The sequence below is a fragment of the Conger conger genome, chromosome 10, assembly GCF_963514075.1.
Source record: "Conger conger chromosome 10, fConCon1.1, whole genome shotgun sequence".
NCBI lineage: Eukaryota > Metazoa > Chordata > Actinopteri > Anguilliformes > Congridae > Conger > Conger conger.
Window position 1 is genome coordinate 12,687,622 of NC_083769.1, and position 21,820 is coordinate 12,709,441.

The following is a 21,820-nucleotide window of genomic DNA, read 5'->3' on the forward strand; positions in this document are numbered from 1 at the left end:
CTTTGTCCAGGAAAATTGTTCAATCTGGGAGTTTTCACACTTTTAGCACCTACCATTGAGGGTCCCATAAAGAACTGAAAATGGATCCCATAGCAAGACAAGGCAAAGAACCTTTTTTTTAACACAATTAGCCCTCATCTAATCTTCATCAAGGCCTAAAAATGGATAACTATAATGTCATGTAACAAATGACACATAACAGGTTTTACCTTGCTTTTATTCAGCCAGGAATAAGCAAAAGGCTCCGGTGAAAAAGTACAGCCGGTGGCGGATTCAGAAGAAGCTCACACATACCATGGCAACATAATTGCTTCCTGAAGCCAAACCCCCCTGGATGAAAAGCAAAGAACAGAAGCTCGGAAAAAACAGATGGATATATCATACTAATACATGTCGATGGTACTTCATTGGGAAATTATATTTGCTGTCACGTGGGTGCTGACCCCAGCATATTGGACCGTGGTCAGTTTCATCGGACAGTTTCCAGCACCGGTGGCATGTAGGGATCTGGAGAACCACAGGGTTCTCTCCAGATACCTGGCTGGGACATTCTTGATTAGGCCCACAGGGGTCCCATTCTGGATTGAGGCCAAGGTCAGTGGGGGGAGGGCACCAGGACCTCCACACAGGACCTCCACTGACCGACTGCAAGAGGCTGGTCACCAGTGAGGGAGGTCCTGCATGGCTCTGCATGGCTCTTCTGATACCACCTTGTGTCCCAGGGAGTGTGGGGAGATGGAAACGGTCACCCACTCTCTCTCCTCATTTGCTAAGAGGTTTTGCGGAAGGGTGCAGGCCTTGTTGTGGCTCACTGGGGATCTGTACAGGAGGAGGGTGTGGTTCAGTGTCCCCAGGAGTAGTATGGGATCTCCAAATGGGTGCTCTGGGAGAACCGGGTAGCGGTGGTGAGGAGGAGGCCTAGCCAGCTTTTCTACAGGCTCCGGGGAAGGGTGGCGGAAAGCGTGAAAGTGAACAGTGTGGTTCGAGGGTGGAGCTGGGATTGGAGATTGAAGAGAGCTGGTCAGAGCCTTTAGATAAATATCAGTTTCCATGAATATGCTTTGATACAGCACTCTGCGAACAGCCAGCCCTTTCAGCAATGACACTCTGTGGCTTGCCCTCCTTGTGGAGGGTGTCAATGAGTGTCTTCTGGACAACTGTCAAGTCGGCAGTCTTCCCCATGATTGCTCGAGTATTGAGTGCAAAAATGATCATACTTTTCAGAAGGTCGACATTTCTGTATTACAAATCCTTTTTTTCATTGGTCTTATGTAATATTCTAATATTTCAAGATACTGGATTTTCATGAGCTGTAAGCCATAAACATCAAGATTAAAACCAAAAAAGGCTTGAAATATTTCACTTTATGTGTAATGAATCTAGAATATATGAACGTTTCACTTTTTAAACGAAATTACCGGAAAAAAATAACTTTTCCACGATGTTCAAATTTTTTGAGATGCAGCTTTATGTGCTTATCTGTGAATTTCGCTTGATATGATAATTTTATCCTAGCGCAGTGCTACCACCTACAGGCAATACTGAAAACGTCAGGCAATGCTGAACAGTTAAAAAATTCCCTGACTGAACAGTTGCTTTGTTTGAAATATTAAAGTATTGGTTTGAAGTATTATATACACTCAGTATGCCTCATTTATCAATATTTTCGGAAATCCGTGTGCAAATGTATATGTGATCGGACACGAAATAAACATTTTCGTGGGATTCACGAAACAGTAGACACAGCTTTTTTCGTATCCGCGTGTGAATGTTGACAAATACCAATCAATCAATCGTAAACAAAATGTATAATTAGCACAAACTGACGCCACTAAAATACCTTATAAGCACCACGGAAATCAATTTCAGGCCATTTTTTAACTCATTGTATGACTGTGCGGTACAGCAACTTTGTAACATGTCTTTGTGAACATGAAAATATATATGGAAACGTATTTAGGACTTAACATCTTCTATGCCATGATGTTTTCTTATAATAAACGTTAACTTCAACTAGCCGTTATTTATTCTATTCAAAGATGAACGAGGAAAGATGATTTCCAGGTTGAGAAACATAAAGCGAGGTGCCAAAATTGACGAAAATCCACTGGGATCGGAACGTTGTCTATAATAAAGGTATGTAAGGAGCATATCAGTGTGTAGGCTTCCTTCTTTTCATCCAAATTAACATCTAAATATTAGCAATTAGCCTACGTTTGTGTACATGCTACATACGGCTACAATTACGTATGCACCACATAGGACTGGAATAAAAACGGTGTAAAATGTGGAACAGGTAAAACAAAAATGGTATATAGGAGAGACGTCTGGGATTATCAAGGAGCGATATATTTTCACTATCCTGTGCCAGTCCGCAAGAAGCTGAGGGCGGAAAGTACCTGGCCATTTTCTGGAAGTAAGCCATGCTTAAATATTCTATTAAACCAATACATTTTAAACGTAATGTAAAGAGAGTCTAATGCTGCCCTCGGGTCATATCGGAATGACCGAATTACCACTTTACGATTAGGAACAGTTCAGGTCAACCTCGGAAATTAAACGCGAGGCAAAAAACAAAACTCATGAAACAATGAAGCGCCCACAAGGCATGCCATGTCGATAGCATGATGTTTGAACGTGAACTCGCCGTTATTGTTCGTTATTCTGCGAGTTTTAACAATCGGCTCGGTATTTGAATATGCACTTTTTCCGAAGTACCATGCCATGCCCCAAATCTTCTAATAGGCTAAGGTTACGTAAAGAGAGGCCAGACATATAAACGACGGCCTAAGCAGACTACGCCCTATTTATAGCAAACTTTTAACGTGTTTTACGGAATTTATATTAAACCCCACTTGAGCATGAATTAATCAGGATTACCGGAATGAAACATCACCCATTTTCATGTTGAATCCTGTTTCGTTTTTATATGATATGAATAATTATAACATTCAATTGGCTTATTAAAATCATTTTTGCCACAAAATCTAAAAATCTAAATTAATGGAATAATAAACGCACAAAGCACGCTTTACAAGCGTACGCTTTCATTTCCGCGCACAATACGAACAGCTGAGATCACTCCTGAAGTTCTTTCGGCTCCTACGAAAAAACTAACATCCGGAAACTTTGATAAATCCCACATTATTGGTGGAAATGCATTTCCGATGGATTTACGGTGAATTTCGTTCGGCTGACGTTTGATAAACGAGGTTGTAGTGTATTCAGAGATGCTCTTCTGAAATACCACTGTTGTAATGTGTGGTTATTTGAGGTCAGCTGGACTACCCTGGTGTTGCGACTTCTGCGGGTGTGCATCTTTGCATCTTTGCTGGGTGCACAAGTATCTTATCCAGAATGCAACAGCTCGTCTGGTCTTCAACCTTCCCAAATACTCACGTCACCCCCCTGCTTACTTCCCTCCACTGGCTGCCTGTCATGGCTTGCATCAAATTCAAAACATTGGTGCTAGCCTTCCAAGCAGTTAAGAGGTCTTCCCCAGCTTACCTCCAAAAAATCATCAGACCCTACACCCCTGCCAGACCTCTTCGTTCAGTCTCCACAGGCCGCTTGGTACCTCCCCCTCTCCGAACTTCCACCTCACGCTCAAGACTACCATCTGTTCTGCCTCCACGGTGGTGGAATGAACTCCCCGTCAGAACTGTAGAATCTCTTCCCACCTTCAAGCGCAAACTGAAGACGCACCTCTTCAATCAGCACCTCTCCCCGTCCCTCCCTACCTCCCTGTGAACCTTAATTGTTGTATTTCTGTGATTTACTTTTTTGTGTATCGGTATTTTTAGTTTGGCTAGGTAAACAGTGTTTGGCTAGTTAAGTTTGGTCACTTTTGCTTTGTTGTTTGTTTGTTTGTTTATTTGTTTGTTTAAAAAAAAGAAAAAGAAATTCAAATAGGCCCTGGTTGTACAGGTAGCAGTTGAAATTGTACTTCCCTCTAGGGCAGAGGTGGGCAATAAGGGCCGTATCTGTTTCTGGTTTTCATTCCAACCGCTGGCCTTAATTACTTAATTGCCTCTAACATTTACACCATATGACATTTTAGCTACATGTCTTGATGAGTGCTTTAATGACAGCCAGGCACTGTTTTCGTGCCCCTGTATGATATGATTTCACTGTGATCTAATCTCAGTGAACTAGTGTTGGAGTATACGGCCAATTAGCTCATTTAGCCAGAGTAATTGGTTGAAACAAAAACCTGCATACACACCAGCCCTCCAGGACTGGAATTGCCCGCCCCTGCTCTAGGGTCTTTCAGCGCACTTATCCCTGGTGAATTGTTTCTGTCTCCACTTTGGAGTGAGGAGCTGACCGTTTCTTTCCCTGTGCGTAGGAATACCGTCAAGCTCCCGGGGGTGACCTTCCAGGATGACGGAGGAGGGACAACCAGCTGGGAGGGAGCCCTCCGCCACGTCCAAAACAAAATCAGGAGCTGGAGTGCACGGCCCTTCACCATGGCGAGTAAGATCCTCGTCCTGAAGGCTATATGTAGCATGGTTAGCTCAGCTAGTTCGCTAGTAAGCACGGATGGTGCAGTGAAAAGCGAAGGTTGGTAGCAGATTACCTCGACAACACTCCCCGATGACGTTACCCTCAAATTCAAAAAGAACGTTGTTGCCCTTGGCTAGAGGCGAGTTCGTCTTTAGCTGACTGGTAACGCGTTCGTTCAACAAATATTTGGACAAGTGAGGAGGCCGGGGTTCAAATCCCACCTCGGATTCAGGCAAATTCTTCACCTGTTACATTGGTGCCGTGACCCGGATCTGGGTGGGAGTAAAAAAATAAATAAAAAATGGTTGCTGCGGAGTTTCACATGAAGGGGAAGTCAAAAGGGGGGTGAGTGTTGCATGGTTAGCTCAGCTAGTTCGCTAGTAAGCACGGATGGTGCAGTGAAAGCGAAGGCTGGTAGCAGGTTACCGTGACAACACTCCCCGATGACATAACCCTCAAATTCAAAAAGAACGTTGTTGCCCTTGGCTAGAGGCGAGTTTGTCTTTAGCTGACTGGTAACGCGTTCGTTCAACAAATATTTGGACAAGTGAGGAGGCCGGGGTTCAAATCCCACCTCGGACTCAGGCAAATTCTCACCTGTTACATATAGTCCTACCCATTCTGCTCTATGTGGGGAGGGTGTTTCCCCCAGACAAAGCCACCGGGAAGCTAATTACCCGGATGGCTTTCCGTTTTGTCTGGGGGAGTAACATGGAAAAGCTAAAATGCGTCACCCTCCTCAAGGAGGAGCGGAATGGGGGGCGGGGGAGGTCCCAGACATTGTAACCATCATTATGGTGCAGGGTCTGGCCACCCTTGTCCAGAACACAGGGAAGGTGGGTAAGGCCTCTGGTACCTTTGCCAGGTACTATGCCACCCCCTTCCTCAGGGCAATGGGCTTGGGTGTGCTGGACCTCACCATACCCTATAGCTGGGACCCCCCTACGTATGAAGGACTTTGCCTACAGGATGGGTCTGCCCAGGGCTGGCAAACCTCGCAGACTGGGACCAGCAAGTCATCTGGGCAAATGTGACACACAAGTGTCTTACCAACAAACAAAAAGACATTGCCTGGATGACAGCCCATAGGTGTCTCCACTAGAACATTTATGTATCGCCGGCACTTAGCCCTGACTGAACGCTGCCCCCATGGATGCACTGACTCAGAACACATCCACCATCTGTTCTGGGAGTGCTCCGTGGCCAGGCGGGTCTGGGGCCTTGTTTGTTCCTCTAGCTCCCTAAGCGGTCCTCCCTGATGGCTGAGGGTATCCTCTACGGTCCGCCGGGGGGATGCAAGACCACCGAGCTCCAGTGTCAGTGGAGGATCATCAACACTGTGAAGCAGGTCCTGTGGGAGACGAGGAACATCAAGGTCTACCAGAAAACAACAGTAGACCTGATCACTCTCCGGAGGAGGATCCAAAACCTCCTCCAAGACGGCGTGATGCTGGACATTCACATCAACAAGACCCTGGCGAGAGAAAAATGGGGGGTGGACCACTGGAAAGAACTGGTCATAGAGTCCACCCCCCCAAGAGGGGCATAGGGTCCTCAACACCTGCTCAACCCAAGCAAAATTGGACCAAAAAAAGGAGGATTCAGAACCTCCTCCGGGACGGCATTCTGGTGGACATGCATCGCAACAAAAACCTTGCTAGAGAGAAGTGAGAAGTGGATCATTGCAAAATGGACTTTCTTCTTTACTATTTTTCGGACATTTGTTCCTTTGTATTAGATATTGATTTTGTTTTGTAATGTTTCTTATTCTGTAATCTTTTTTTCCCAACCCTTTTTCTTAAAGTTTGTTTCTTTTGATGTTTTTGTTTAGTTCGTTCAAGTGTCTGTTTAAATGATTATTTTTATTTATGGAGTGCGTTTTAAAAAAGAAAAATGTTTTTAAATTGTAAAGAATTTGAAAAATAACCAATAAAACCACATTTTACTAAGAATGGTTCATCTGCTTCTTCACTGGGATAGAGGTAATTTTCCCATTCCTTACTAACAATGTCCTACCCTTTTCTGAGTGCACAAGTTGCAATTCGAATTCGCTAATTCACGGAATTGAGTTGTGTGTTCCTTCACACGTTGTCATTGGAAGAAAGTTTGGATTACAAGTTGTGAAAGCTACCATGTTGTGAGCTTATGAACTTTTGCCGGAAGCATATGAGATCATATAATCAAACAGTTTTATCATTTAGCCAGTTTAATATTCCTTTAAGTAAAACAAATCTATGTTTTAAAGTCCGTTGATTTGATTTCTCAGGTCTAGGGCTTATACATTTTAATTGAAAAAATGTTATATACAATTTCTTGTTGGAATTGTATTTATCATATTTGACCCATTTTCTATTCATTTCCGTCAAGAAATCAAAATGAAACGATCTATCGCAGGGGTCGGCAACCCTGGTCCTGGAGAGCCGCAGGGTGTGCTGGCTTTCGTCTCAACCTTAAAATAAGCAACCAATTCAGACCCAAGAAACCAGGTGAGGTGAGTTAACTGTGCAATCAATGGCTTTCATTGATCAATTAATGCCAAGTAACAACGAAAGCCAGCACACCCTGCGGCTCTCCAGGACCAGGGTTGCCGACCCCTGATCTATCAATTTGGTCAGTTGTGTTGTGTTCCACATTGCAGTGTGTGTTGTGTTCCCTTTGTTTTTTCCTCCTTTTTACTCTGCAGGTGGGCGGTCATCATTCCATTCGCTGTCCCTGCTCTCCATCATCATTGTCCTGGTCCCGCCTCTACCAATCACGTCCTTTCTCTGCCAGATAAGCTGTGCGTTTGCTGCTGCTCACTTGCTCTTTCAGCTCTCTCTAGAACTTGTTTGGTTACGAAGTCAGTCAGTCAGCCTATCTTTGGTTCTAGCCTAGCCTGGTTTGGTTTTGTTAATTTAATTTATTTGGCAACATCCATGTCCCTTGGCCTTGTGACCTATATGTCTTTGGTGTTGTGTAAATAAAAGACAAAAAAAACAAACATATTACAACACTTTCTTGCATATTTTTGTACTTTTTTCATATTTGGCCCATTTCCTATTCATTTCAGTCAAAAGAATCAAAATTTTAAAACAGCAGGATTTTGGATTTTGGCCCGTAATTTAAGGTCCGTGGAATATATTTTTTTCTCTGCTTCCCAGGGAGGCGATTTAAAATATATATATATTTCGACACTTTCTTGCACATATTTTTTTGCTTTCCTCACATTTGGCCCATTTCCTATTCATTTCAGTTGAAAAAAATGGAAACGCTTATACTACTGGAACTACAGTTTCACACACACATACATGCATACACACATGAAGGTGACAGAAAATTCAGGGACAAAGAAGCAAAATCCATATCATCCAGAGAGATTTGATCCTGTGCCCCAGGTTGTGTGCAGAGTGTGTGTGTGTGAGCACAATTACTTGGAGGCTGAGTGGAGTGTATCTGAAATGGGGGTAGGACGTGTTTCTATAGCAGTGACATATAAAGGAATCAGCAGGAGTGGAGATTGAGTTTGGACAGAATAAAAACTCCTGGAGTCTGAGACAGATACTCAGTCTGGCACAAAGATAATGAAATACACATACCTGCCCCCCACAGAGCAGGTGTGTGTGATGATGGTGCCGGTCGAGGAGTGTGTGTGTGTGTGTGTGCCAGCTAGGTGTGTGTGTGGACCTTCCAGCCGGCACTCTGTCCTTCTACAGCGTCTCTTCTGCACAGACCGTTCTGCACAGAGTCCACTGTGCTGGATTTTATGTGCTTGAATCCTCAGTGTCCCTCTGCCAACTGGAGACGCACTCATCGAACAGCACCGTCATGCACAATAGGCCAGTATCTGGTTTAGGTTGAATACCGTGTCTAAGTGTACATTGATGCACAGGTCCACCGGTATTGTGTAATTGCAATTTTAAAAGAAAATAAATTCAAGTAATAAAAAAATGTACATGGGAAAAAAGAAAAAAAGGTACATTTTGCAGAGCTTCAGCTGTGACATTATTGAATGAAGATAAACACATAGTCTTCTGTCTTTATCACCAATCAATGATTGTGTTAAAAGAGCTAGTGCTAATGGGACTCTCCAAAAATAAAATTAAAATTAAAAAAAGCTAAGCCTGAGCACTGATGCAGGTTGATCTTCGCTACAGGTTACAAAATGTAATTTAGGTTATTTATTACCAACGTTCATTAGCCACATATTTATTTCATCTTTCTTATAAAAGAGTAATTTAGCAAAATAGTTTCCTATTTTCTGAATTTCCAGTCAAAATAGTAACACTGAAAAGCCTTGCACCATGTGTGAAAAGAATCAGTAATGCAAATTGCAAAATTAAGTCGATGTGATTCTTCTGATCCAGATCTCATCTTTTTTTAAACGGTCACAAAATAATTTAATTTTTTGTACAGTACAGGGCTATGAATCGTTTTGTCATTTTTTTGTTTGTATCAAATTTACAAAAAAAATGTAATCATATTTTGAGAATCTTTCATGATTAAAACATGAAACCAACATTAAGTGTGATACTGGAAAAAGATGGTGGGGTAAAATGCTTTAGAATAACTCTGTCTCCTGTATTTGCATATTTTTATAAAAGAAGCCAGTGGCAGACTGCTCAAGTTACCTGTGCATTTTATTTTATTTTACAGTTGCTTTCACTGATTTTCACAAGAATTTCAATGTGAACATTTCAGTGAACAAAGGCAGCCGATGTAGATTGATTGCAGAGTGATCACTGCAGTGTTCTAATTTCCTTTCATTACTGTAAACAATAATGATTTCCTTTCCATTATTTCCTGTTCCTGTGATTTTCTGTACCTTCTGACAATAATCTTCACAGTTTAAAAATGAGTTGTAAAGATATTGAATGTTTTGCTGGTATAATTTACCATTGTGTGACGTATTAAGCACCTGTAACACAGGAGTACTTATTTCATATTCTTTATGGGATTATGCGTGGGCTCAATATGACTACATCAGTATGTGGCTAAAATCTGCACATTTGAAGCAATGACATTAATCTAAAGTAGCATGAATGAAATCCAGTATAAAAATCTCTCGGAATAACTCCGTTTAGTTGGTATTGTAAATGGTACAATGTCTTGCTTCATTTAAGCCATTTTTCATGTCTCTGTGATGCTCACGTCATAAAACTTGAACGACGTCTTCGACATCCCTGTCCCTCAGAAAACTGATCAAGTTCATTTTTGTGTGCTCCTAAAAAGCTTTAAAATATTGTAGGTTATCACAAGCCTGCCTTTATAAGAGTAACTCCAGTAACCATACGTGACTCAGATTATGAATATAATGTCTCGTATAAAAAAATTCATAGCCTGCAAGCAGCCTACATTTCTAAGTTGTACAGTACTGTGCAGAACTCTTAGGCACCTTAGACTTTATTATAAATATGTTTATTTTTGTGTGTGTGTTAGTATAAAAGAACACATTTGAGATTTTCAAATATTCATTTCCCAAAAGATTTAATTTTACAGAGACATTTGTGTATTTAATTTTTTAAGTTACATATTATTGTAAGCAATTGACTACTTTTTACATAAAAACTTGATCAAGGCTGTATGAGATCAGAAGCAAGGAGCCAACCAAAGTGCAGAAGAACTGTGGCAAGTTGTCCAACATGCTTGGAACAACCTCCCTTCCTGATTGTCTTATAGAATTGCAGGACAGCGTTGGCTATCTCAGAGAAGTGATGCAGTTTTAACACCGAAGGGTGGTCACAAAAAATATTGATTTGATTCAGTTTTTAACTATCCTGCCAAATTAATAAAATGTATGTTAATTTAGGACCTTTCATTGAATTATTTTTGAAAAACTTATCTGTACAGAATGTTATACAGGTGCATAAGAGTTTGTGCCCTTCTGGGGTTCTGTGCAGATATGTTGGGTGAATTAATGATATATAATTGGCAGCCTATCTTGCTTGGATATGGAATTATTAGCTTACTCCTGCCTTGATTAGTTGTGAAAGCTGGGAAGTAAAAGCAAGGACAGTTTGCCTTTAGTATTCCTGTTGTTTTGGGGAACAAACAACATCTGGCTCAGTTTCAGGGTAGGGGCCCATCATGGCAGGGGGACAGATAAGGCTCTCAAACACTGGTGGTGTCCGTAATGAAAATGAAAAATTGGGCCGCATACGAGCTAGTGGCTAAGGTACATGACTGGGACCCGGAAGGTTGGTGGTACAAGCCCCAGTGTTGCCACAATAAGACCCGCACAGCTGTTGGGCCCTTGAGCAAGGCCCTTGACTCCGCATTGTCCCCTCCTTAGTCTAATCAACCAAGTCTCTGCGGATGAAAGCGTCAGAAATAACATTATTAACAGATCCGTATTGTTTGTGCAATCTTTTGTAACTTATGATGCTGTTAATGTGAGAATATTTCACATAAATGCAGCCACTTATTTCACATTTTAAGCGGAACAGAAAGGAGGCCATGAATATGGGACACTGCTTAAACCTCAAACAGCCGCACCACCCTTAGTGTGGCTAATCTAATCTCAGAAGCTCGGGAACGTTGGGTAGTATGTAGATGCGATAAACCAGCACAGCACTTTTTAGCCAAAAAGTACAGCACAAATTTTTTTTTGGAAAATTGGATATATTTTAATTTACAAAGTATTGCATAAATTAAATGTCCCGAAGCGAACACCCCAATTTCCTAGGGTGTTGCCATTTAAGGGGAAAATTAGTTTGCAATGAAAAACTTTATAAAAAAATAAAAAAAAGAAGAAAAAGGGGGTGTACATTTGAAGTCGATTTCAACGATTTCATACGTTTCCAAATCGCTCCGCTCTTTTCCGCTTTTTTGCCTGCAAGTCAAAGACAAAGAAAAATAAATAAATACGCGCTTTACATTTAAACATGAAAAACTGCATCCTACCCACTGCACACTTCCTGTTGATTATTTTTGTCCTTCATAAGGCCGATTTGAGGTCAAAACGGCACCTCAAATCTAAAACCTGCCGTGGGTTTTCTTTTCTCCCAGGTAATTAGCTGAACTCCTGCTACCGATTGGCCAGACTGTCTTCACACATGACTCCCAGGTTAAGGGAGGGTGGAAAATCAGCAGTTCTCAGACCACGATTTGATGATCCCTGCTTTAGACCCAACCACCTTCTGTTTTCAAATAAAGCTGTATGCATATTTGCATCAGAGTAATTCTCATCATACTTTGTTTGCCCATTGTGTCAGCCAGCCATCATTCCAGTCTATCAATCATGCCCACCTATCCAATCAGGGAATCCAAGCACAAAATGAACAGCACTCATCCAGAAACCAAGATGGACCCATTTCCCTGGCCCAGCCTCGGGCAGCTGGGTGGATCGGTCCCGTTAAAGGACCGTGCTTAAGGTGCACGGATTTGGGGAGCGAATTAGCCTCACATTGGCCACCAGATTTTGTAATAAAAAAACGACCGTTAAGCTAATCCAGAGAAAATTCTCTCCTGGTCGCAAGCCGCGACCCAAAATGGAGGGGAACATCCACACACCTCGCTGTCCTCCCCTTCTGCCGGAGTTGTGGTGGCTGCGACCCCAAACCTCTCCTTCCTCCTCTTCAGTTTCTCATCTTCTTCAACCTTGAACAAAGCGCACAATGGCTTCAGCCGTTAGCCCTTCAGTGGACATGCACCTTACAGTCATGCTAACGGGTGGATACCCCAGGAACCCCGATGGATGAGGCTGCAGCAGCAGGTCCATACAGTTTATTAACCAGTGTGTGCACAAGCCAAACTCTGAAGAAAAGTCCCGATACATCCGCCTTCGCTGTCAACAATCAGAAACCAAATATGTTGGTCACTCCCAGATTGTGCCAAACAATATCTGCGGGCTGCATGCTAACTCTGACTGCATACCTGGCAGCCCCAGTCTCAAACTTAATGCGGAGCTACACAGCTGCCAATCACTGCACCCAGTGGATACGGTTATTTCTCCATTACATTTCTGCATTTAGCGGTCCCTTTCTCTTATAGCGGATACATGCTGCCCATCGATCGTCCCATATTTATGTACTAGGCACAAAGGGATGAAATTATTATCAATCTTATTATCCAACTATGGGTAAGGTAAATGCATTAAATTCCATCTAGCCAAATAATAAAAAAAATAAATAAAAAAAAGTTTTCTGTCAAGCCGCAACTCTTGAATGACATTGTGCATAAAAATTGCATTGATCATTTTGCCAGGCTTGGGACAAAAACTAGAATATGCACCAGTCTGACAGCCAAGTTTTACAGTGACGTGTACTGCACACAAATTAACATAATCCGATGATATGGACAACAAAACTAAGAATGAACTGTCAAGTTTTATTTTAATCACAAAATTGTTAAGGAATGCGGCGTTTCTGTACGAAAGCAGATGCCACTGGCTCGGGAGGAGAGTACTGGGGGCAGAAGGGGAGGTGCGTCAAATAAAAATAAAACAAAAAAAACGAAAGAGAAAGCAGCTGGAGAAGAGAAATGTTAAATTCTTCACTAATTATTATCATTAAAGGACTGTGGACTGTGGCTCCTCAAGTTCATGCACAAACAACCTGCACAAACGCACCTTCTTGGAGATGGACGACACATTCATCCCAAACCTCTCCGCTCTCTTTTTCAGCAGGTCTACGTTGACCTTGCGGGGGGGGGGGGGGCAGAGGAACGTGACATTACACACCATCTCTAAGCTTCAGAGCATCTTTAACAATTACCTCACAATTAAGCCAATTCCTGTACACCACAAGAGGGCACTGGAATGGTCGTCTAAAGGTCACAGGGTCAAACCACTTAACCCTACTTAACCCAAACTTCTTAAAATAATACTTGTGATATGCATGATAAACATTGAAATGTAAAGTAGTACATATACTTACTGCGGCTTTACTGTCCGCAGAATCACCTGCAGACAAAATTCAAGTTGGTTTAAGCTGCTGATACTAAAATCAAAGCCAGCTGTAGAGACAAGTAACCCAAAAGATATTTTAATACTGAGAATATCGATCATTTTAATGTTCAAAAGAATAAAGGAAAAATCTTTCACCTTGGGAGGAAACTGGTGCAACAACTGGCAAACCAAACCTAGACAAATACAAATGATTCAATTTTATATTATATCTGTCTTTTCATTGAATATCAAAGAGAGCTGTACATAATCACCGACAAACAAATCATTGCTACAAAAACAAAACAAAAAAACCTAAAAACAACAGGACTTGGCCTGAGGAGTTTCTCACCTGGCAGCACGCATTGCCTTCTTGCTGTCAGCAGAGGGCGCCACATTGAACCTTTCTGCACGTTTCTGTAACCTCTGATCACATAACACAAAAACACAAATTACCAGGCCTATGGATGGTTTTATCAATACAAGAGGTACCAAGAGGTATCATTCTGTTCAATGATAAAAAATAAAACTATTGATGCCAGTCTCCAAAACATTTGTAAATAGTATACATTTTAAAATATTTCTTTATGCTTTAAAATGAATTCATGGAACGTTTCTTAATTTTATCATCGTAATTCTTCACATTTTTCCATGATAGTTCCTTACATATTAAGGAATTGTTTAAAGCATGCATTCTTCAGCAAATACAGCTACCTCACACACAACTTATACTTTAGGAATAATTACCTCATCCAACGATATTGGAGGGCTTATTTTAACAACCTTCTTGTCAGCTGTCCTACACAATGAAGAAAAACAAACACAAGATTAGTAGAGAAAACAAGATCAAGTTGAGTAAACAATTAGAGCATGAAAAGGACACAGCATGCGATTTCAGAATGATGGGAACTTTCCATTTATGATAATTTGCAGCACACTTTTGAGCAATGAAAAAAACCTCAAAAGGCTTTTCAGCAGGGACAATGCCATGGTGCAACGCCAATTCCAAAGGGCAAGGGAGTCCACCCACTGGTGTAGACAACTGAACAGTGGGTGGGACTGCAGAAGGCAAACATTTCTCCACTTTACAGAACCTGAAGGGCAGCAACACACACCCAGAGCATGACAGTAACACACACACACACACACCCAGAGCATGACAGTAACACACACACACACACACACACACACCCAGAGCATGACAGTAACACACACACACACCGGGAGCATGACAGTAACACACACACACACACACACACACACACTCACACTCACACTCACACTCACACTCACACTCACACACACACACACACACACCCAGAGCATGGCAGTGACACACACACACACACACACACATAGAATGACAGTAACACAGACACAGACAGACACACACACCCAGAGCATGACAGTAAAAACACACACACACACACACACACACACACACACACACACACACACACACACACATACACACACACACACACACATACACACACACACACAGACACACACACACACACACACAGCAGACTCACCCTTCTGGCTCACCGTCCTGTCCTTGGGTTGGCTCCTGTCCGATAGCACCCTCTGTTTTGGGTAACTCCTAGTCACAATTTAAACATAGGAGGAAAATCAACATGCTTCAACCATATTTACCTTAAAATATTAGAAGTACGTAATTTAATTTCAAAATAATGCATTACAAATCACACCCACACAAGTTTATTTGCCTTAAACCTACCAAGTGTGTCCAGGTTATATTTGCAGTAAAAAAAAAAAAAAAAAAAAAAAAAAAAAAAGTATAGCCAGGGAATTTCCTTTAACAGCTCTATGCAACACATCAAATGCTTTCTCTCTCCACTTGATGAATTATAAACATAACTGTGTTCTGTTCATGACAGAACAATGATTACCTCAGTCTCTTCTCCCAAGACCTCCTCTTCATTTACATCCTCCTCTGTAAAATAGAAAATAAAACACATTTTATATATATATATATATATATATTATTTACATGTGCGCCACACCAACCCATAATGTACTGTTGCACAAACTGAGTGTGTTTGATTCTAGTGCCCAAAAAATGGGAAGGTAACGGGATGGGCATTTTGATGGGACTTAATGAGGGCTTGTGGTCCACAAATTCAGGCTTGCAGCAGCACAAACGGTGGATTACTTTTACCTGAAAAACTGATTTGCAATGCTTCCTAATAAGTGTATGTGATGGAAATGAATGCCACTTCAGATTTAGATGCCGTTGATCCAGCGGTTAAGGAATTACTCTGCTTCTCTGCTTCCCTGCTCCCTCTCTCTCTTTGAGGCACAGACTGAGTGTGCGGTAGTGGACTGCTAAAGTGGAGCGAGTTCCTCACCGTGCTCCTCGCCGTGCTCCTCCAGGTACAGCTGAAGCCTGCCAATGAGCTCGGCTTTGTTCCCCTTAACATTGAGGCCCCTGGCAGCACACTCCTGCTTCAGCTCAGCTAGCTGAAGGCAACAAAAATGAACAATGTACTCACAAGGGCAAGCATCGCAGTACATACCATTAGAGTTGAATTGTTGCTGATGACCATAGCCGAGACTAGCAGATATAAGTATAAAGATATAAGTAGCTAGAAGCGGTTAAACATTGGAGTGTAGTCTGTAAGCGGACAGTGACAATGTTTTGTCGTTTTGACTTTACGTTGGCACAGACTCAGAATTTTAAATTAAATAATGAATATGGGGTTTAAGGGCAGACTGTCAGCCTTAATGTAAGGGTATACATCCATAACTTTTAAACAAACGACAGGTTGACCATTTATTTAGTTCAATTTCGAGCAATTTTCTTGGCTTTTAATTATGTTTTTATGTTTAAGACTAAGATTTGGTGCTAAAAAGCACATTCCTCCAAATAAAATCCAATTTAGCCAGGCGAAATTCGTTTTTTGGACAGTATTTCAAGACACTACAATTTATGCGTCACGTTTAGGTACTCAGTACGCATGCGCTGGTGCCCCAGAAAAGCCTCAGTCAAACATGTCAGCCTCCGTGAACTGGCTTCATGCGCCATAGGAGTCCATGGTAAGCGGACACTAACAGTAATGATTTGAAAGCTCGACATCGTGTCCACACGGGTCACATTCCTAATGTAATTGCCCTCAAATTTAAGGTGACAGTCTACACTTTCATCTCATATTCGTGGTTTCATTTGTGCAGGAGAACAGAACCAAAACAACGAATTGTATGACTGTGCAAATACTAAATTAAGGACTGCACTGTAAATGCAAATACACGGTTACATAGCCACTATGGGACAGCAAGGAACCAGATTTAATCGCGGCCGAAGTCTTGACACTTGGCACCAAATAGCACATGGATGGCAAGCTACTGTCCATATGTCAACGCTGTTTCTATTCTATTTGCGTCTATCGTATATTATCTGAGCTCCATCGCGACCCTTCGTAACAACTGCGATACAGCAACGTATTTACGCAAACCAGCTGCGTATTTCCTCTTTAACCGACAATGGCTAACAATCCTAGCTACTCCCGTAAGGTACGCATAGCTCTGGACACGAGTTAAGTGACTAAATTTACAGTCGTAAATCTAACACGAATAGGCAAACAGAGAAATTCTTTAATAGAGTTATGTCGTTTTGAACTCATTTTATTTAAGATGTTCAGTTGTGTTTAAAACGTTTCCCCTACCTTCAGTTTCTGTAGCTCCACAACTTCTGCCATTTTAGATTGACCTAACCGTAGAGAGGTTGATCTGGCCAATGACCGCGCTTCTTATTAAATATTTTCTGAAGCAGCCAACGATTGGATAGAAATTCCAGTTTACGTGCAATTACATTTTCTTCTGTGGTAGATGGGTACCTACATTTCTTTGGAATGTATTATTTATTCGTCGTGAAAGTGGGACTGCTCGGAACATCTTTTTATAATGTTTTTTTATTTTCATTTTAATATTGCAACTACAGGATAGGTAGCTAGTAGCTACTACCTACACGAGATCTGAAAAAGAAAAAAAGAAAAAACACAAATAGCGTTCATGCCACTGACCAGACTGTATTCAGACTTTGTGTAGTTATTTACAGTAACTTCGAATGTTTGTGGTTTAAAGCAAACATTAAAGAAAATGATAAATACGCTGCATCTAATTCCAAAGCAACTTTTACAGTGCCATAATGCCTCCAGAGATAATGCATTTTTAAAATAATTAAAAAATAATTTGAGTTTGCTGTAAAGCTAAGGTAACTGTGCTATAGCTTCCTGTACCAGTATCCCTAGGCTACATGTTGAGAGAAGCGTTTTTTTGCTGAATCCTATTTTAATGCAACCTTTTGCATTAGAAGATTTGTGCTTCTGCAATTCTAACTGCCAGAACAGAAAACAGAATTACAGAATGTGAATAACATCACATTTGCCAACTGTATATAACCCAGTTCTATTGAAAATGTGTCTCTGTCTGTCGCAACTCCCCATCCATACATGTATATATACACTGTACAAACCAATAAGGTTAGGCAACACAGCTATAACACACTCCTATGTCTTAATATTACTGTAAGATAAAATTACTATTAGATATTTAACTATATTTTTGCCCATCAATCTACAGTCAATAACCCATAATGACAAAGTGAAAACATGGTTTTAACAAAATTATAAAAATATAAAAAACTGAAATCAAGTTTTCAGACCCTTAATTCAGTGCTTTGTAGAAGCCCCTTTGGCAGCATTGCAGCTTTGAGTCTTCTTGGGTAAGACTCTACAAGCTTTGCACACCTGGATTTGGGAAATGTATTCCATTCTTCCTGGCAGATCCACTCCACCGTTGGCTTGGCTGTATGCTTTGGGTCATTGCCATGCTGAAAGGTGAACCGTGGCCCCAGTCTGAGGTTGCGTGCACTCTGGAGCAGGTTTTCATCAAAAATCTCTGTACTTGGCTACATTCATACTTCTGACCAGACTCCCTGTCCCTGAAGCTAAGAAGCATGATGCTGCCACCACCATGCTTCACCATAGGGATGCCATTAGCCAGGTGAGGAGCAGTACCTGGTGTTTGCCAGACATAGTGCTTGGAGTTCTGCCCAATGAGTTTGAGTTAAATTTGTTATTAGACCAGATAATCTTTTTCCTCATGTTTTCGCAGTCCTTTAAATGCCGTTTGGGAAACTCCAAGCCGGCTGTATGCCTTTTACTCAATAGTTACTTTCGTCAAGCCACTCTACCATAAAGGCCTGAGTGATTGAGTACTGCTGGGATGGTTGTCCTTCCGGGAGGTTCTCCCATCTCTGGAGAGGACTTCCGAAGCTCTGTTCAGAGTGACCATTGGGTTCTTTAGAAATGGCTTTGTACCCTTGCCCTGATCTATATCTCACCATAATTTTATTGTGGCGGTCTACAGAGAGTTTCTTGGACTTCATGGCTTTGTTTTTGTCCTTGGCATTTAGTGTGAATTGTGGGACCTTATATGCACAGGTATGTGTTTTTCTAAACTGTGTTCAATTCATTCAATTTGCCACAGGTGGACTCCAATCAAGTTCATGACACATCTCAAGGATAATTACAGGATGCCCATGACCACAATTATGAATGTCTGGATACTTAGTATTCAGTGAATAATCAGATTTTGATTTTTAATAAATGAAAAAATGTATTAAAATGTTTTCACTTTGTCATTATGGTATGAGTGAGTTGATGGGAAATAATGGCAAATGTACCCATTTAAAATTAAATCTACAACATAATAAAGTGTGCAAAATGTGAAAGGATGTCAATACTTTCTGAAGCCCACATCAACCTAATCAAAAGGCAGTATTTCTGTTATTTATTAAAAACTCTCAAACAGTCATGAAACATCAATGCCATGACTGTCTGGCTGAGACTTCGTTGGCCTCATCGTTGGCCTCATCGTTGGCTGTGAATAATTGGCCCTCCTAATCTGTTTGCCGCCCAGCTTTACATGTACAGAGGGTTTAGACAGAGCTGTTACACTGTGACTTTGAGGCTTAAAGGATGAGATCGCAAAGTGCAGAGTCACAAGTACTTAAGAAAACCCGCTTAACTTCAAATTCCACACTGAAAATCTCCCACCCCAGCCCCTCCTTGGCTTAGTGTCATTCTGTGGAGATTTTCTGGCTTTAGTTATGTAGGAATGCAGCCGCCTGTCAAAAATGGAAGCTTGGGTTTTTGATGTCACTGATTACTCCTTCAAATCTGGCACCCATCTGACCTTGATGGTGTGACTGCCTTGGTTTTGTTAAGTGTTGAGAGTCTCTCTGATACAATTCAGGATTCAGGAACCTTTCAGACAACTGCATTCAGATTATTCACCTTTTGCTCTGCCAAATCATGAGGTCAGCGGCTCTTTAAATCACACCAAGTTCACACATCATGTGTAGGAGGACACTTGCAATTCTAATAATAATTTGTTATTTAGCTGACGCTTTTATCCGAAGCGACTTACAGTCGATTAGACTAAACAGGGGACAATCCCCCTGAAGCAATGCAGGGTTAAGGGCCTTGCTCAAGAGTCCAACAGCTGTGTTGTGGATCTTATTGCGGCTACACTGGGGCTTGAACCACTGGGTCCCAGTCGTGTACCCTAGCCACTAGGCTACTGGCTGCCCCCATGTGCAAGTTAACAGATGCAAACATCGATCCACCAGCTGGTGAACAATAAGAAATCACTGTTGCAGCATTGCATTGGCCTGTCTCTCTATCCTGTCCTTATTTGAGAGACAGGCCAATGTCTTGAAATTTGTCTTGAAAACCATGCTTCCTAACATAAGGCTGCACATCACACAGGTATACAGGTATATTTTAGAGAACTGAAGAGGACTCCTTTCATCTGTCTGCAGTGGAATGTGGGGTACCACAGGGCCCCCTTCTTGAATTCAGGCCACTTTTGACCAGGAATGGTAAATGCTGCTCCTTTATACAGATGACGCAGCTGCTATCACTTCGATGGGGTGTTGTGTGACTTTGTATCGCAACTGGCCCAATTGTTACATATTTTTTTGCACATACAGAAATACATACAGAAAGAAGGGGTAGCTATGTCTGGTAAATTCAAAGTTTTAAGACCTGGCAGGAATGCCTGTCCACTCGGGAATTGAGTAACACGGCTTGACACAGGAGAGGAAAGTGTCTGGATTAAGAGGGGTTTAGCTGTATGCTTTCAGAGCTCAGAGTGGTCACATGTCCCACAGCTCGAGAGCACCAGGAAAAATTGGCACAAGCCAGCCAGGTTTAGAAGCCGGCACTTCTCCATGTCTGCCCAGCACTGCCCTGCTAAGCTATACATGTTAAAATATGCCCCTCCCCTTCCTCACATTTGCCCCTCTTATAAGGTCTGAGCTGGTTATTGGGGAGCTCAGCTGGCTTTGCGCAAGATTATCCAAAGCTGTTCTTACAAGTGCAAAACAAAGAATCCATATTTGCTTAATCCCCATTGCGTTTAGAGGTCTACATGTTACAGGCTATCTATTCATACTAGGGCCTATAGTATATTTTCATACTATTATTGAATTATTCATTCATTCATTATCCTAACCCGCTTATCCTGAACAGGGTCGCAGGGGGGCTGGAGCCTATCCCAGCATACATTGGGCGAAAGGCAGGAATACACCCTGGACAGGTCGCCAGTCCATGGCATTACCTGTAGTATACATGCTTAATTCAAAAGTATGAAGTGATTCCCTCAATTGCTGTTTTGATAATTGTCCAAAATAGGTGTATAATTGGATTGAGATCTGGTGACTGTGAAGGCCATAGCATATGATTCACATTCACATATGATACTCGTCAAACCATGACCCCTCCTGTCCTTTGGATGGGGGCATTGCCATCCTGGAAGAGACCATTCCCATCAGGATAGAAATATTTAATCATAGGATAACGGTCATCGCTCACAATAACTTTGTATTGATTTGCAGTGATCCTTCCTTCTTAGGAAACAAGTGGACCCAAACCATGCTAGGAAAATGCCCCCCACTGGCCACTAGACCCCCCTCACTGTCGGGGTCAAGCATTCAGGCCTGTAGTGTTCTCTTGGTGTTTGCCACACATATTCTCACCCACCTGTGGAGAATATGGTGAAGGGTGACTTATTACATTACATTACATTATTGGCATTTGGCAGATGGCAGATGGCAGATGGCATATGGCATATCCAGAGCAACGTACAGTTTATTAGACTAAGCAGGAGACAATCCTCCCCTGGATGCAGGGTTAAGGGCCTTGCTCAAGGGCCCAACGGCTGTGCGGATCTTATTGTGGCTACACCGGGAATCGAACCGCCGACCTTGCGGGTCCCAGTCATGTACCTTAACCACTACACCACAGGCCGCCCCACGTATCGGACTTATCTGACCACATCTCTTTTTTCTACATCTCTGGAGAAGTCTCAAATGTGCATTTGACTTTGTAATGAGGGGTTTATGCACTGCAAACCCTATTATAATAT

General features: G+C 41.8%; 1 protein-coding gene and 1 long non-coding RNA gene across 2 annotated transcripts; one reads left to right on the forward strand and one right to left on the reverse strand.

Moving 5' to 3' along the window:
* Positions 1 to 9,952: 9,952 nt before the first annotated feature.
* Positions 9,953 to 17,119, reverse strand: LOC133138817 (SAP domain-containing ribonucleoprotein-like). The gene is made up of 11 exons (XM_061257898.1): positions 17,053 to 17,119; positions 15,739 to 15,850; positions 15,280 to 15,323; positions 14,902 to 14,969; positions 14,114 to 14,165; positions 13,719 to 13,792; positions 13,526 to 13,563; positions 13,359 to 13,384; positions 13,052 to 13,120; positions 11,995 to 12,081; positions 9,953 to 11,314 (listed from the first exon to the last, which is right to left on the reverse strand). The coding sequence occupies exons 1-11, from the start codon at positions 17,083 to 17,085 to the stop codon at positions 11,273 to 11,275; spliced, it is 645 nt and encodes a 214-aa protein (XP_061113882.1). The 5' UTR covers positions 17,086 to 17,119; the 3' UTR covers positions 9,953 to 11,272.
* LOC133138818 (uncharacterized) lies at positions 16,359 to 18,978 on the forward strand. The gene is made up of 3 exons (XR_009709763.1): positions 16,359 to 16,426; positions 18,172 to 18,391; positions 18,878 to 18,978. It is a non-coding gene; the product is annotated as an uncharacterized LOC133138818 (long non-coding RNA).
* The last annotated feature ends 2,842 nt before the right edge of the window (positions 18,979 to 21,820 follow it).